Genomic DNA, 16,917 nt, shown 5'->3' on the forward strand with positions numbered 1-16,917 from the left:
AAACAGGGTTGTTTTTTAAATCTCTTCCTGAAAAAACAATGAGTCTAAAAAACGAAAAGTGCCAGGGTGGAAAAATTTCTAAGAAACGCTTGACTGTACTATTGTGTACAAATATGCTGGGAGACTTTGAACAACCTCTTGTTATAGGAAAACCACAAAATCCTCGTTGTTTCAAGGGCATAAAGTTGAATCTTGAATGTTGATTGGAAGTCTAATAAAAAAGCGTGGATGACACGAGATATCATGAGCGAATGGATAAGTCACTTTAACCAAAACATGATTCGTCAAAACAGAAAAATTATTCTTTTCATGGATAATGGCTGCATCTCACCCGCACATTGAATTGTATCATTCAAATAGTTTTTCTGTCACCAAACACATCTGCAGAGTGTCAGCCCTTGGATCAAGGGATAATAAAAAATTTTAAACTTCACTACAGAAAATGTGTTTTAAGACATCTCATTGCAAACATGAACGATGTAACATGTGCAAGTGACCTTGCAAAGAAACTCAGCATCCTAGATGCGATTCAGTGGATTTCCTCTTCAGTAAACGCAATTAGAAAACAAACTGTCGTGAACTGTTTTGTAAAGCCTGGCTTCTCAGACACAAAAATTGAAGTTGTGAACAGCAATGTGGAGCACCAAGAAGAACAAGAACTTCAACATCTATTGATAATGTACGATTGATTGATTTGATTTGGTAGTTGTTGGCGTATCGGCTTCTGTGGCCATATTGCACCTCCCAAGGTTTTTGCAGTACTTTGATCCAAGCCCGAGGCGGGAATCGAACCCGCGACCTTTGGGTTGCCGGGGATAATGTACGATACTTCCGCTACAAGTGACCCTGGCTACAAAGATATAGACTCGAACCTCACTACAGAAGATGGTGCTCTAGATATCAACAACATTATCATCGATATTTTTCAAGAAGTTCCTCATGAGGATGAAGAAATGGAAGGAGGTCATTCTGTCGAAGAACATATTAACGACGAACCACTGATGAAAATAGAAGAAGCGCTCATACAAATCAATCGTTTAAAAATGTTTTTCGCCGCTGAAGAAGATACTGAAGGACTTTCGATGGTTTCTTCACTCCAAATGTTGAAAACAAAATTATCAGCCGGAAGAAGGTGCAGAAGAAAATAAGTGATTACTGTATGTATTTTTCTTAAGATAAAGTCATAATATGCATAGCACAATTGTATGTATATTGTTTGCAAAAATATTGTGCAAAATCTGTATATAATTTAATTTAATTTTACATTAAAAATTTAACGATTTTTCTTTCTTTCTTTTTTTTCTCCCTCAGACTTCTTGTTAGCAGACACTTCTCTCTAATGAACACATTCTCGTTTCCCATTGCTGTCCGTTAAAGGGAACTTTCACTGTATCTTATTTTCTCTGATACTAGTTTTATCATTCATCCAACATCCATTTAAGTCTCAGCCTTTAACAGTATCTCTTAGTCAGTATAAAATGCTGTGATTACGTCCCTAGTAATAGTATTTGCTATATAGTGCAAGGAAGCCGCAGGCTTTTGCTGCACTGGCAAAAAAAAAACCCAAGTAGATAAGAAAATACAAATTATATACTTCCATCCTCACACCAGTAACCATTCAGTTGACCTTTGAATAAATCCAAACTGTCAGCCTCAACTACCTGCGACGGCAGCTTGTTCCAGCAATCAGTGACTTGGTGGCTAAAAGAAAATTTCCTACAATCTAATCTAAACCTCAACCCTTATAATTTGAATTTATGGCCCCTAGTTCTGGAATTCTTTATAACAGTGAGAATTCTACCTTTGTTCATTTTGCTAATCCCTCCCAGAGCATTATAAACCTCAATCAGATCACCAAGGACCACATAATCAGTCTTTCCTCATACGTCCTCCTGCTGATCTCACCATTCGAGTTCCCATCTTTGAACCCTTTCAAGAAGCTCAATGTCATTTTTCAGATTTCTCCATACTTGAACACTGTATTCCAAATGTAGTCTTACAATCACCTTATACAGTGGGATTATGATTTCTCTATCTCTACAGGATAATATTCTGTAAATCATCGATAGGACACCATGGGCTTTCCTGGCTGCCTGTTTACACTGTTCAGAAAACTTCATATCTGTTCCTCCTAGATCCCATTCCTCCTCCACTGTTTTTAATTCAATCCCTCCAAATGTGTAATTTATTTGCGGGTTGCTATTCCCCATTAATATAAGACCTTGTATTAATGGAAATGCCAATTCCAAATGTAAAGCACTCCTGTATACTTTCCATTTAGAATTAGCTGTTAGTAACATCAAGTTGGTCACACTGAATAGTAAAAATTGTCTGAGATCATTGTAGTCACACTTTTGAACACAAAATTCCTTCCCTTTACCATTGGCAATAGTTACATCTTTAAGTATATCCCATATCAATATACTGCGATCACTGGAACCTAATTGTTCTTTTATCTGCACATTTGTGATGTATGAAGAGGCACTGCTGATAATCAAATCAAGAGTATTGCTTCCTCTCATTGTCTCTCTGACTTCCTGGTATAGAAAAGATTTGTCCAGTGTGTGACCAAGTTCCAATCAACATATGGAAAGTTAAAATCCTTGGTTATAAGACATGATTATTTACTGACCCAGTCTATTTGTCTGTATAGTTGTCCATTATATTCATCACAGTTGTTTGGCCTGTAATACACTCCTCTCATTTTGGTCTTTCCCAATACTTATGTTACACTGATTGACTCAATATTGTACTGGTTACTCGATTGACTGGGTGCAGTTCTATAGATTCTCTGTGCTCTTGTGTCTGATTGGCATCATGCCTCCATTAACCCTACAGTGTCAACATTTGATGGCTTCACCAGTACTTCAAATTCATCAAATTTGTTTACTATACTCCTATCATTAGTATATATGCAAAGATATATGCATCTCTTTCAACTTAATCCTAACACAGCCCACATATATGCTTGTCTGATGAGGATTCCAGCTGGCCTTATAATTCCAACACCTATTCTATCTGTACTGTTCCCATAAATCATTTATGCAGATTACTTATAACTGTTTTTTCACTGCTTTCTTCTCATTTCAAATGCCTGGATTCTGTTGCATTTGGAATATAGTGTTTTTTTTGCTAAGATGTAGTAAATGGAAGCCTTCATTGCATGTAAAAATCAGAGGCTGTTGTATAGTATGTGCTTATTTTATAAATGATGTTGCATCTTTTCTTCAGTATACTAATATATATATAGACAAAAAGGTAAATATCAGTATATTTGTATATATTTGGTAGGGGAGTTGAGCTATCAGGTGTAATAACCATCGAAGAATAGGGAAAACCTGTAAGTAAAAAAATTAATTTACCTGAAATAAAAATAAAATAAGGGCAGTTAATAAGGGCATAATTATCGTAAGCACCTAACGCTGTGGGTCCTAGGACTTTAACTACCCAGTTTACGATTAGGCTCAACTCCCCGACCAAATATACAAATATACTGATATTTACCATTTTGTCTATTATTCCTTATGGTTGCCGGTCCTTTCTGCATTTACCGTAGCACCCAGATTCATAACCTAGTCTTATATAAATTTTATATAAATAAACTCTAACAGCTCATTCCTGTTTGATAAGACTTTCATAATTTAATTGCATCTTTATCATTATATATATATAAAATGATAAAGATAAAATGATAATGATATATTTAACAGGAATAGTAATAATCATTAATAAACACTATTGATGTTATTTTATAGAGGGATCTTTTGTATAGTATTGAATTGATTTGGAGCCTTTTGGAGATTATGCTGATAGACACTCAGTCAAGTAGGCAACTTTCCTTTCATTCATAAATCTTTTTTTAATATTTTGAATATTTTGATAGTTGATCTTACAGTTAGTGCTGTCTCCTCGAAAAGTCATGTACCATGCATTACGATGAGAGCTGCTACATGCAAAGGGAATGGGTGAGCAAGTGTGATGGCCTTATTGTCTTAAAAGTGTTTTGAATTTGCTTCTAATTGATTAGAGGAAATGGGAGGGAAACTTGCCATGGGATTAAAATTTTTAAGTCATGTAGATTGTCATTTGTATTGGTATGTTAGCAAAAGTGTGAGGGTTAAGAATATTCAAGACCTGATTATCAACCATGGCCATTAGTAAAGGCATATCACAGAGCTCTAAGTTAGATGATAAGTAGAGAGAGAGAGTTAGCAGCTTTTAAATGCAAAGTAACGGGTTTTAATTTCAGTATAATTCAGGTTTATTTATAATGATTGATAAATATATAAATGACTTATGAAAGTTTAAATGTAGTTTATATATGATTCAAAATTGATTTAAATTAATCTGTACTACACTTTCAGGCCTCCTCTCAAGTAGTTGAGAGGAGGCCTGCCGACTTAGATTATTATCACAATAGAATTTTATTCATGTTAGATATGCAGCTTGTATATAAAATATATCTCATTTTTTCACAGGTAATAAAGAGATAAAATTCCAGATTAGAGTGAATACAAATCCTCTTTGCAATACACAGTTTTCAACTTTCTTGTAGCAGAAACTAAGAGCTAGGTTAAGACATTAATATTATTATTATTAGCCATATGGTGCAAGGAAGCCTGTGGCTTAAGCTACACCAGCCAAAAATATTTCTCAATTACTCCGAGAGAGAGAGAGAGAGAGAGAGAGAGAGAGAGAGAGAGAGAGAGAGAGAGAGAGAAGAGAGAGAGAGAGAGAGTGAGTCAGAAGTAGAAGGGAATCACCAAGATAGAGAATGATGATGATATCCAGCTCAGGACCCTGGGTGTACCAAGCCCATACCAGATGTGAGCCCCTGGGGTTAAATATATAATACTTCATTACATAAAAGCTTCAAATACTTCATTACATGGAAGTATTTGAAGCTTATTGCTTCAGTAGATCCCATCCATAAAGTATAGACAAAACTCCATACTTGAATTAAAGTAGAAATCCATATTAGTAACTTTTTCTGATGGCAAAATTTTTTGAAATGCAGGGGCTTGTAATTCTTCGTAGAATAATAGTAAATCACTTCAAACAAATAAAATTAAAATTAGTACATTATCACATTCCAGTATTGAACTTCCATTGTCTTAGAAATATAGTAAGGCAGTGGAAGTTCATAGTTCAACTGTCTTTCCCTGGCAGAAAAAATATTTAATGTTGTTAACAGCGAAATGATTACCATAATTCAATTCCAGAATTACTAAATGAAATTCCTTTAACATCAGGTACATCTGATCTCTGTGTCTGCTTCTTTCTACTCTGTCTCACTGTCTTACTCTTACTGTGAGAACATTTAACTAATAAAAGTGACTTCTGTGATGGTTCATGCTACTAAATGTCACAATGAATGCATGTCTTACTATAGGAGTAAGACACTAATGAAGATGCATGTATTACTAATATTGAACAATACGACTTCATATGCTGAATCACCTGTTGTGAGGGCGTCTCCGTAGCCAGGTGGGAAGGAGCAGCAGTGCGTACCACACGCTTCTTGATTAGACCGGGGTTCGAGCCCGTCACCACCAAATATGGAGGATGCGGAAAGGTCAGGGAATGACCACCGCATATTCCGGAGCAATATGGCCTTAGTTGCTAATGCTCCTAAAAACCAAAAAAACAACAACAACCTGTTGTGAAATGCTTCAGAGCATTTCACAACATGTGATGTGATTCATACTTCCAGGATTAATTCAGGACTTCAGAACAGTGTAAAAAGTTTATATGAGCATGTACCCTAAATCACTTTGTTTCAGAATTACAGCCAGTTTTATGTTCCAACAGTTAACTCCACCCTGTCTTACCTTTTAAAGTAAAGGAAATATTCAAAATGACTACCTTACTCTTGAATACACACTTGTACATGCCTCATTATGGACAAGTGTGTATTCAAGATGCATTTAAAATACATGATGCATTTAAAAATTACAATTATTGTTCATATTTTTTGGCATCTTTGTTCATGTTGGCAAAGCATTTCAATATTGTCAATAGGCATTATAAAAATGATGGATTTCAGTATCCAGAAGTAAAAATTCAGTGGATTCAGGTCCAGGGATCAAGCAAATTTAAATAGTCTCTGGCTACTTAACTAAAATAAGAGGGTGCAGTCATATGTTAACTGTATATACCATTGGGCTGCAAAAAAATTTTGTCTAGTATATTGTGCACATCACCCTTTAAAAAATTGGAATAGGATTCTCTAGTAATCTTCCAAGCAAAACAAAAATATGGCTAAGCTTAATTTATGCCCATACACAAATACTAAATTGTTGCTGATGCCTGGTGATTGGATGATGGCATGTCTTCCCATTTCTGCCTATTCATGAATGTGAAAATTGAGCATACCATTTCTGGCAAAGCCATCCACCGTAGAAAACAACACAGAGGGTAGAAAAGAGGATCACAACATGTTTTCGTAGTAACAAAGTACAATAAGCTTCTCTTGGTGGGAAATCAGCTTCAGTAAAGCCTTGTAATCTTTGAATGTGATACAGATGAAACTGTTGTTTTGTTAAAATTCGCCACACAAATAGGAGAATTTTGACCTTTGCTGCTGAGTTCTTTCAGGTGCTGTCACCAGGATTTTCTTCCACCTGATTCAGGACCACTCCTACAAACTTAGTTCTGGAACTGATTGGCCTACTTCTGAAACTTTCCTGAAAGGTTGTGTCTCCAAGATGTTTGCTTGTTCTCTGGAAGGTCTTAAATGTGGCAGATGATGATGATGCAGAAACCTTTAAATAATATGATGTCTTGCTGCAAACATGTTATCCCCAGAAAGTCCATACATAAGATTAGAGTTGGGAATTATTTCAATAAATTTTTATTAGAAGAAAAATCGAATAAAAAATATAACCTATTTAGTTATTTATTATTCATTTATTCATTATTTGAGTTGATTGTTATTCACTGGAAAAAGAATTATTCATTATTTGTTATTTTTATTCAAATTTCAACTAAATAATTACAGATCAGATCTTATAGCCTGCCCCCCACTAATATCTTGTAATGTATACTGCGTTGTTTAACTTTGTTAAACAATGCAGTATGCTGTTAATTGTTAGAGATTGCAGAATGTCATTTCCTTTCTTCAGTAGCGGGTCTCGATCACATAAGTTGTCTGTCCAATATGTCTAGTAAAGTTTCAAGACAACAGGACAGACAACTTATGTGATCGAGACCCGCTACTGAAGAAAGGAAATGACATTCTGCAATCTCTAACAATTAACAGCATACTGCATTGTTTAACAAAGTTAAACAACGCAGTATACATTACAAGATATTAGTGGGGGGCAGGCTATAAGATCTGATCTGTAATTATTTTGTTTTGACAATTTTGTTTATAAAAAAGTCAGGAATTAGCCAACTTTTAAAAATATTAGAAATATAAAAACAAAACGATAATAATAAAATTTTTTTTTTTTTAAGTTCTATACACCATTAACATCTTGTGTTGCTGTTGAAAGACTAGAAAACAAGAACTTTGGTACTGCAAAATGGATAACAGATATCCCAGCGAAAATTTGTTATCATTTTATTTCTATGAGAAGGAAAATAAGTTCAGGATTATATAATAGTTAGTAGTAGTAGTAATAGAGGCATGTGATGCAAAAAAGCAAGCGTATGTTATATAGCATCAGCCAAAACAAAAAAAAAAAAAAAAAAAAAATCACACAGCCATTCCCTCTAAAAGTTTGACCAGTTCCTCTTTGAATTTATTTAAGCTATCAACTTCCACAATGACAGATTGAAGTTTGTTCCAGCAATTAACCACCTACTGGCCTAAAGGCAAATTTCTACACATCTATTCTACAACTGTCTTTCCTTGATTTGAATGTATGCCCCCTCAGGTTCATAAACCCCAGGGGCTCACATCTGGTGAGTATGGGCTTGGCACACCTGAGCTGGATATTATCATTCTTCTCTTTCTTGGTGATTGTTTTCTACTTCTCTCTCTCTCTCTCTCTCTCTCTCTCTCTCTCTCTCTCTCTCTCTCTCTCTCTCTCTCTCTCTCTCTGTCTCTCTCTCTCAAGGTAACTAGGAAATTTTTTTTTTTGACCAGTGCAGCATAAGCCTCGGGCTTTCTTGCACCATATTGAAAACAAGGAGATGAAATTTATACTCCTTGATATCTATAATAAGATCGAACTGAGTAAGCTAGCAGATCCGAGCCAACTCACTAACCTTCTGAACTCAGACGAACTTTGTAGATTATATAAAAATTACCCAAAGGCCATTACAGTATCAGTCTGCCCCGAACGTAGAAAAAAATCAATTCCCAGTCCTCCATCAGAAGCTCCAGGTAGGAACGAATCTGAAAAACGGCTAAACACAGGATTTCGTCGAGCGCCATCTCCTCACTCCAGCCAGCTTCTAAAAACGGATGGGAAAGGACAACAACCATCCACAAAAGCGCATCATTCACGTGCGCCCAAGAAGAACCTGAAAAGGGCAACTGATGTTAATCACCACTCAACAAAAGAGAGGTTTCCACAATTACAGAAGCAGGCTCCACCAACGGTCAATGGCACCACATGTATAAACTCTCTTACTTGCAATAACGAATTCTCTACCTCTATGCCAATGAGGCAAAAGTCATCATTTCCACCTTCACACCCAACTCTTGGCAATGCCTGTCCTGTCATACCTCATTCGCAATTCTCATATTCACAAGGCCTGGGATTAAGTGTCGGAGCGAATTCAATATTCGAACCAGCGGATTCCTCCACATTACAATTTCCACTCCCAGTTCACCCCAATGCATATCCATCCTATCCTATGCAACAAGAGGAAAGTACAAGTAAGAACCTCAGAGCGAGCCAACGAACAAGTACGGCTTCACGTGAATGGCTTCGAATTGGCACATCGACCAACTCCAAACTGCAGCCTTCCCACACACCTCCCAGACGGCAGAAGTCCAGATCCTCTAGTGGACTTTTCGTATCTCGCTTAGCTCCAAATACCACAGCAAACCATGTTGCTGAGGTTCTACGTGATCAACTAAACCTTCGACTAAAGGTGCAGCAACTTCACACCAGGAACCCCCGCTGCGCATCGTTCAGGGTTGAATGCGCACAGGACCTGTTCAATTTAATTGGAACCGAATCTATCTGGCCTATTGGCACCATTATTCGACCCTTCTATAATAGGAGAACCAGTCACCTTCCCCAACCTCCACTTCTGCACCAAAACCAAGTCTGCAACATCACTACCAACAGCTGACTGGACTTGTTCCCGGACAACTTCCAAAGATCTCAACAGTCCTCCTTTCGTACCACTGCTCTGCCAAACCCCACAGTTAAGGCACCACTCCGCCATGATAAGAGTATCCTGAGTCCCCTAGGTGATGGACCCCATAAAATACCAGTCCATATTTCGTCAGGACGTCGAGCCGTTCGCTTTCGAACACGCCAACTCAGAACACCTCCAATCAGGACGGAAGTTTGTCGAACACCTGTCATCAGGGTGTACTTCCAAAATATCAGGTCCATTAGGAACAAACTAGACTCAGCAGAACAGATCTTCCTCTCCCAAGTCGCTGATGTGGTCTGCCTCGCAGAAACGTGGCTTCAACCTAATCAAGATACACTCTTCTGCTCAGCTATTGCTGGTTACAACATGCTGTCTGCATCCAGGGAGCAATCTAGAGGCGGTGGAGTAGCCATACTGTACAACACCTCCCTATTCTCATATGAGAATTCGACCTCAACTACAACTGAAGATTTCGAAGCGATTATAGTCTCGCTACGCTTCCACTCCAGCCACATTGATATCGCATCTGTGTATATTCCCCCAGGGCCTACAATTGAAATTATTGAAGATTTAGGGAATTGGCTCTTAAACCATCTTCGTCCGGCTGCCTTGTTTGTGGTGATTTTAATCTGCCTCCAAACTGACATCACCTCTTTATCAGGCTCTGCGAGTTCTTCAAATCCATCAACATGATACGGGTCAATGAGAAACCCACCAGGGGATTGAACCTACTGGATCTCGCTTTTGCTTCAACACCATGCACAGCTGAGGATGATCCCATCGCATTCTTCCTGTCTGATCACCAGCCCATAGTTTTGACATGGTCATTGCAGGTGCCAAACTTCAACATCCCTGACAACAAAATAGTCAAATACGTTTCAGCACCTAAATACCTTAATCCTCAACTCTGTGTAGAAGCAGCATCTTGCATTCCTTGGGATGTCCTCATTGACTGCGACCTCAGCCTTGCAGTGACACTCCTGTCTGAATGGATTAAATCCGTCACCGACTATGCTGCCACCAAACGAGTAACAGTAACTCCCCGTTCCAGATCGTGGTGGACTGCTGATCTTAACAACAGCTTCAAAATGAAACAAGTCCTACATAAGAAATGGAAGCATACGAATGACAGTAAAGACAGAATCGCCTTTTCCCGTGCCAGGGCCCACTTTAATCGAAAGAAAGCTGACGCAATCCAAGTGAACCTTAACCGCACTCTGAAGAAAGGAAAGCCATTCTATGCTGCTCCACATGGTGGATTCAATCACATGCTTGATCCTCAAGAATGGCTCAAATACATCGCCAGATTTTCAAATACAACCACAGTCCCATCTACAGTTGTCCAGCCTGACTATGAAAACCCTTCAGATGTCCTAGGGACTATCCAGATCACGGAACAGGAGCTCATACGTGCCATCAATTCCCTTCCCACAACAGCCACTGTTGGGGAGGATGGAATTCCACAATTTATGATCAAATGCTTAAGCACATTCATCATAGGCCCTCTTCTCTCGATCTACAACAGATGCCTCGCTGAGCATTATTTCCCACCCCAGTGGAATAAATACAGAGTGTACCCTATCCCCAAAAACCAATTTGCCACAAACGTCAGCCATTTCAGACCCATATCAGTTGCCTCTTGTCTGTTAAAAACTCTTGAAAAGGCTTTGCTACCCACACTCACTCAACAAATCCTCCAGACGAAACCACCTGAAATCCACTATGCTATCGCAGGAAAATCATCAATCACTAACTTGGCAGCCACCACAGAACGTATTCTCTCAGCATTCGAACAAAGAGCTGAGCTAGCAACCATATACCTCGACATAGGCGCAGCCTTTGATGCCGTGTCGATTCCGGCCTTGCTCCTCCTACTTAAGGAGAATTTTCACATTCGAGGTGATATGCTGTGCTTTTTGGAATCACTTCTCAGTCACAGAATACTTATTCTCCATCGGCAGCAACATACCCTATCCTGCGACATTACTGCTGGAGTACCGCAGGGGGGTGTCCTGTCTGGTGTCCTGTTCACAGCCCTCATCGTGCCCATTATTGCCTCAACGAATGGTCTCCTATGCTATGCCGATGACTTCAAACTGCTGACTCCAATTAACCCTGGCGACAACCCCGCCCAGCTCAGCAATAGGATCAATTCCCAACTTAAGGATCTAGAATTGTACCTGGCAAACTTCAATCTAAAAATTAACCCTCTGAAGTCTGCTCAGGTTATATTCTCCCTTAAATCCATGCCGACAGTACTCAACGTTTCACTTGCAGGGGTACGAATACCAAACGTACCCTCGCACACAGACCTTGGCGTTCTGTTCGACCAAAAGATGTCCTTTGTCAACCAGATCGACAAACTCAGTACCAGATTTTCTCGTCTACGGTGGATCTCAAAGCAGCAGCTGCTACACATCCGACATCCTGCCACTGTTAAAAGGTTCATCACCTCCACCGTCTACCCTGCCATTCTCTATGGTGCAGAAATATGGGCCTCTGCTGCACATACAAACCTTAAGCGGGTGTACACTGCTGAATACTGGCTACTGAAATGGGCGAATAACAAGCTTCGGCTACCTTCCGCTACCACAACTACCATGATGGCACAAGCACTCGACATCCCGAGGTTGAAGTTCCTGATCGTTGAAAAGAGGCTGGTCTTCACAGCCAAACTCATCTCAGGCCAAATATCATCTCCAAATATTTGGAATGCTTGCTCTTGGAGGATTCCACAGCCAAGCCTAAGGTCGGTACCAGCACTTGTGGCTCACCACAACAGGCTTGTACTCACCGATAGATTTCTGCCCAAGCAGATGCTCGCTGCCCTCAACCGTGTGGACGCCGACATCGACACCATAATAAGTAAAAAGAAGGACAGACACAACTTTATCAAAGCTCTTGAAACCTGAATCACTGCCAAGTTGTATTTGTTTTTCTTTATTTGTGTTCAGCTCCTTGTTTCTATGATGTATTTGTATTTCTTTTTGCATTTGTAATCTGTATTTTGTAGCCTTTTGTATGTGTTCGCTATATTTTGTAGCCATTTGAATTTGTACTTATGTTATCTATATGTGAACCCCTGGCGCTCGTCGCCGTGATGGGATATTGTGCTGTAATTCTACTTCACAATAAAGATTTATTTATTTATTTATTTATTTCATATGGCTAATCATAATAATAATAATCTGAGCAAGCGGAAGTATCCCATCAGAATTCAGCATGCTCAACCCATTCAAGGCCTTATACACCTCAATCAGATGACCTCACAGGTGCCTAGTTTCCAGCTGCTGCAATTTGTAGAACTTAAGCCTTTCTTCATAAGAGGATCCCTTCATTCCCCTCACCAATCTTGTTGCCCTTCTCTGTACATGCTCAAGCACCTCTACATCCTTTCTAAAATGAGGCCTCTAGACCTGTGCACAGTACTCAAGGCATGGCCTGACCATTGCCTTAAAGTAAAGTAAAAGTAAAGTGCAGCCATTATCAACCCACAGCAGGATGGAAGCCTCCTCAACAAGTCATGTTGAGGGAAATGGAACATAATCTGCCACGATGGTCCAGTGCAGGTTGGCAGATCGACCTATTCAGCAGTCAGGGGCTTGAACCCCGGTCTACTCAGAGCGTGTGCTACTGCACTCCCGCTCCGCTCCTGCCCACTCGGCTACAGGGGACCATTGCCTTATAGAAAGAAAATCACCTCCTTTTCCCTGCTAGCAAAATTCCTGTACAGGTAGTTCCCACCTTAATAAAATTAAGTCGGGATCCCAACTAACTTAGTTCCTAGCATGCGCTCATAAAGCGAGAATTTATTTCCCATAGACAATGTTAAAAACAGGGCTTACGTTCTCAACAATGAAATTAGTTAGCTAATTAGTTTGTTTAAACAATGATTGATTTATCCAAAGAAATGAAAATAGCCTGTAAAATCAAGCAAATTATAATTTAAAGAAATTATTTATGACTTACAAATGTTAAAGAATGTTTATTCTTCATCGTTGACTAAATACACACTCATTGTTGGGTTGGCACTCGTTATTTTTTTGTTGCGCAAGGAGTCATCGTCTTCAGAAATGCTTCAAGAGGCCTTTGTGTAAAAGATAATCTCTTCTCTTCTCTTTTCTTTATAAATTTCACGATAGCATGCATAAGCATTTTTTAATGGCACGCACAAATTACAACTAACTAAGAAGATACACGCAAGTGAGATTGCAATTAACACAATTTGCGGGGAGTAACAAGTTTACAAAGCTTAAAAAAAAAAGTAATGAAGAGAAGATTCTGAAAATTTGTTTTTTATATGATTGAAGATTGCAGTGAAGGGAAACATTTCCCATAATAACATAAAAACCCACACAATTCCAGCTATCGGTAAAATGCTCATTCAGATTATCAGCTATCTCAGCAGGATCATCAACAGTCGAACCATCGATATCAGGTGGACCATTTTGATTTATCCCCTTCCTTTTATAGTTTATTATAAGTAAATTAGTCGTTGCTGTTTTTCTTAGCATCCTTTGCCAAAGATTTCTTGTAATCTGCCTTCACTTGCCTAATCTCCTTTGTGACTTAGAGAGAGAAATGCTCTTTACTACAATAGAACTCTACAGGAGCTGGTTCAACTGCAGACAGAATTAAGTAAGGACTCCACAAAAATATGGTTCAACAAATGAATGTGATCAAGAGTATTGTTATTTAATAATCAATGATACGATGTAGAAATATATGGATTTTATTGGAGAATTTGATCCAGGTTAGGTAGATGATGACAATGATGATGTTGATGCTGCTGTTGTTGTATAGCAATGTAAATATGATACAGTGCTAACAATCAAGCAAAACAATGAAATCTTTGTTACCAATAATGAAAGTTGAAAAGCACTACACGTTGCCTTCCAAATAAAAAATCTCTAAAATGCATTCAATGTGTGTGTGTGTTGTGTTTATTTACATCTAATAAAATGACACTACTCTTATGTAAAGCTAGAGGGCTTTACATAATTTAAGTGATAATAATAAAATGGTGAATGTGGCTTTAACATTGAAATAATATAAAAATGTAACTAGCCCAATGAAGCTGGAGATTGTAAGTCTGCAAGCCATCAGCATTAGATATTGATTGCTTGCAGATAAACATTTGATAATTTTGCACTTAAGAACGTATGTAAGACATAACGTGGGCAACTGAAATTGGATTGTTTTCTTTAAGTGGCATTAATTTATTAGAGTTAATTGGTTTTATGTTTCCTTATATATTAATATTGTTATTTGGTTTTTATTAGTTTGTGATACTTTTCACTTAAATGAGTTGTTTCTTTTCTTGTGGTTTCCCTTATAAAAGAAAATCTAATCAAAATATTATTCATAAATTAAAGTTAGTGATGTATAATAATAAATGGTTAATTTCCGAAAATTTTGGTAGACTTGTTTATTAAAAGTCTCGCTATAAAACTTGAAAAGATGTTTCTTCCGCTTAGTTTATTTAATTATATTTTCAACTTGGTTTATTGTTCAAATTGAAATAAACCAGGACAAATCCCAGAAGATTGGAGCAAGGCATTAATTGTACCAATATATATATATATATATATATATATATATATATATATAACAAGTTAGTAAATGTACAAGTTTGTAATGTACACAGTGTGTTGTATTTCAGAGAAACTGAGAATTCTGTTTCTGTGCATCAGCCACATTGCCCATTCATTCCTCCATCCGGCACATGACAACAAACATAAATCCACAATCTCCCATAACTTGACTCCCATATCACAGTACATGGGAGTCAAGTTATTAAATGCAGATGGATGTACAAAGAAATAATGACTATCAGATTTTTGTTTTTCTAATTTTCATATTTCTGATGGTGCAACAATTGTTTTTAATAGGCCAAAATGTAAAATTTCTTAAAAATCCAATCACTGGGAATCGAGTTATTGCATTGCATGGACAGACATGGTGAAGGTAATTGGCACATTATACACAGTATATGCGAATGCACCTAAAAAGGGGAGATGAAGCTGAATATGGAAATCACTGTTCGAATTTCATTCGTTAGCATATCGGGTAAAATCTATGCAAGTATATTGGAGAAGGGATTTAGAATTAATGTTATGTAACTCTTAGGAAGAGCAGTTAGGTTTTATAACAAAAATTGGGTGCTTTACAGTATAGCCTATTAAATTCAGTATGCTTCGGACTCAACACATCATGGATTTTTAAATATCAAGAATGGAAGGAGGCAATTTTAAGCCTGTTATAACCTACACATCTGAAATCTACTTAAGAAATAAAGGAATCAAAAATTAGTCTTCAGAAATGAGAATTTTCAGAATAATAAATGGAATTAAGAGATTCAGTTAGTGGAATGACAATATTACAAGTGCAAAAATAAGAAATAACCTTGGGATTACGAATATTGAAGATAGCTGAAGCAAAAAACAAGCCATTCAATGTGGTTAAAGCACCAATTTTTTTTTTTTTTTTGCTTAACAATCAAAGGTAAGTGAAGAAAACTAGATGGTATGGGTATGTAAAGAATATTTCTCTATTTCTTATGCGGCTGAGAGCTACATAAGAAATAAAGGAATTGATCAAAAATTAGGATCTTCAGAAACAATAGTTTTAAGAATAATAAATGAAAGGCGCCTCCGTAGCCAGGTGGGAAGGAGCAGCAGTGCATAGCACACGCTTCTTGATTAGCGGGGTTCGAGCCCGTCACCACCAAATATGGAGGATGCGGAAAGGTCAGGGAATGACCACCGCATATCCCGGAGCAATATGGCCTTAGTTGCTAATGCTCCTAAAAACCAAACAACAAACAAACAAACAATAATAAATGAAACTAAGAGATGCAGGCATCGAAAAGATATTAGAAGTAAGGAAATAAGAAATCAACTTGGGATAACAAATATCAAAGATAACTAAAGCAAAAACAAACCATTCAATGTGGTTAAACCACCAATTTTATTTTCACTTACTGATCATAGGTAATTGAAGAAAAAGATAGCATGGGCATGTAAAAAGCATGGGCATGAACAGCATAAGGGAAGTTAGCTAGACAGATATTTGAAGAGTGGTTCCAGCAATGTTTTAGTGATGGAGCTGCTCACCGGTGCAATACCACCACCTTGCTTATTGGAGGCTTGAAGTGGAAGTCTCATGTTTAGTCTCTAGAGCTAAGTTCCGGTCAACCCTTCCCCATCTCTTCCATCATGCAGTATGATTGATGACTTTTGAGGTTATGGTGAACATCATGGTGAGATCTAATATTCCTTACACTTCGAGGGTACAGCTCTAAAACGGTGGTTCGCAGGCCGGCCGAACCTATTGGTAACTCTCTAGGAGGCATCCGGATCAGCTAGTGTATAATCTTGTTACCTCTACTCTGCCAGATAGTGACTGGAGGGAGTCCGAGTAGTGTGTATGCGGGGAGCATTGTCGAGGCCACATTATGTCAAGGATTTGGGTATATTCTTATCATGTGTACGCCATATCCAAAAATTTCATTACTTCATACAGTATGTCCCACCCACTTTCTTACTATTGAATACACCATGAATTGTCAAACTAATAGAGCAAACTTATCTGCGAAAAGATCTAAACCTTCCAAGCACTTCCTAATTCATTTCA

General features: G+C 37.9%; 1 protein-coding gene across 1 annotated transcript in view; it reads left to right on the forward strand.

The window, feature by feature from the left end:
* Nup75 (nuclear pore complex protein Nup75) overlaps positions 1-16,917 on the forward strand; it is a 459,526-nt gene that overhangs the window by 96,740 nt on the left and 345,869 nt on the right. Inside the window, exon 7 of the mRNA XM_090389073.1 lies at positions 3,756-3,825. Coding sequence (XP_090245199.1) covers positions 3,756-3,825 — 70 coding nt within the window. The remainder of the gene's footprint in view (positions 1-3,755; positions 3,826-16,917) is intronic.

The sequence above is a fragment of the Mastigoproctus giganteus genome, chromosome 14, assembly GCF_048544385.1.
Source record: "Mastigoproctus giganteus isolate SK-2022 chromosome 14, ASM4854438v1, whole genome shotgun sequence".
NCBI classification, from domain to species: Eukaryota; Metazoa; Arthropoda; class Arachnida; order Uropygi; family Thelyphonidae; genus Mastigoproctus; species Mastigoproctus giganteus.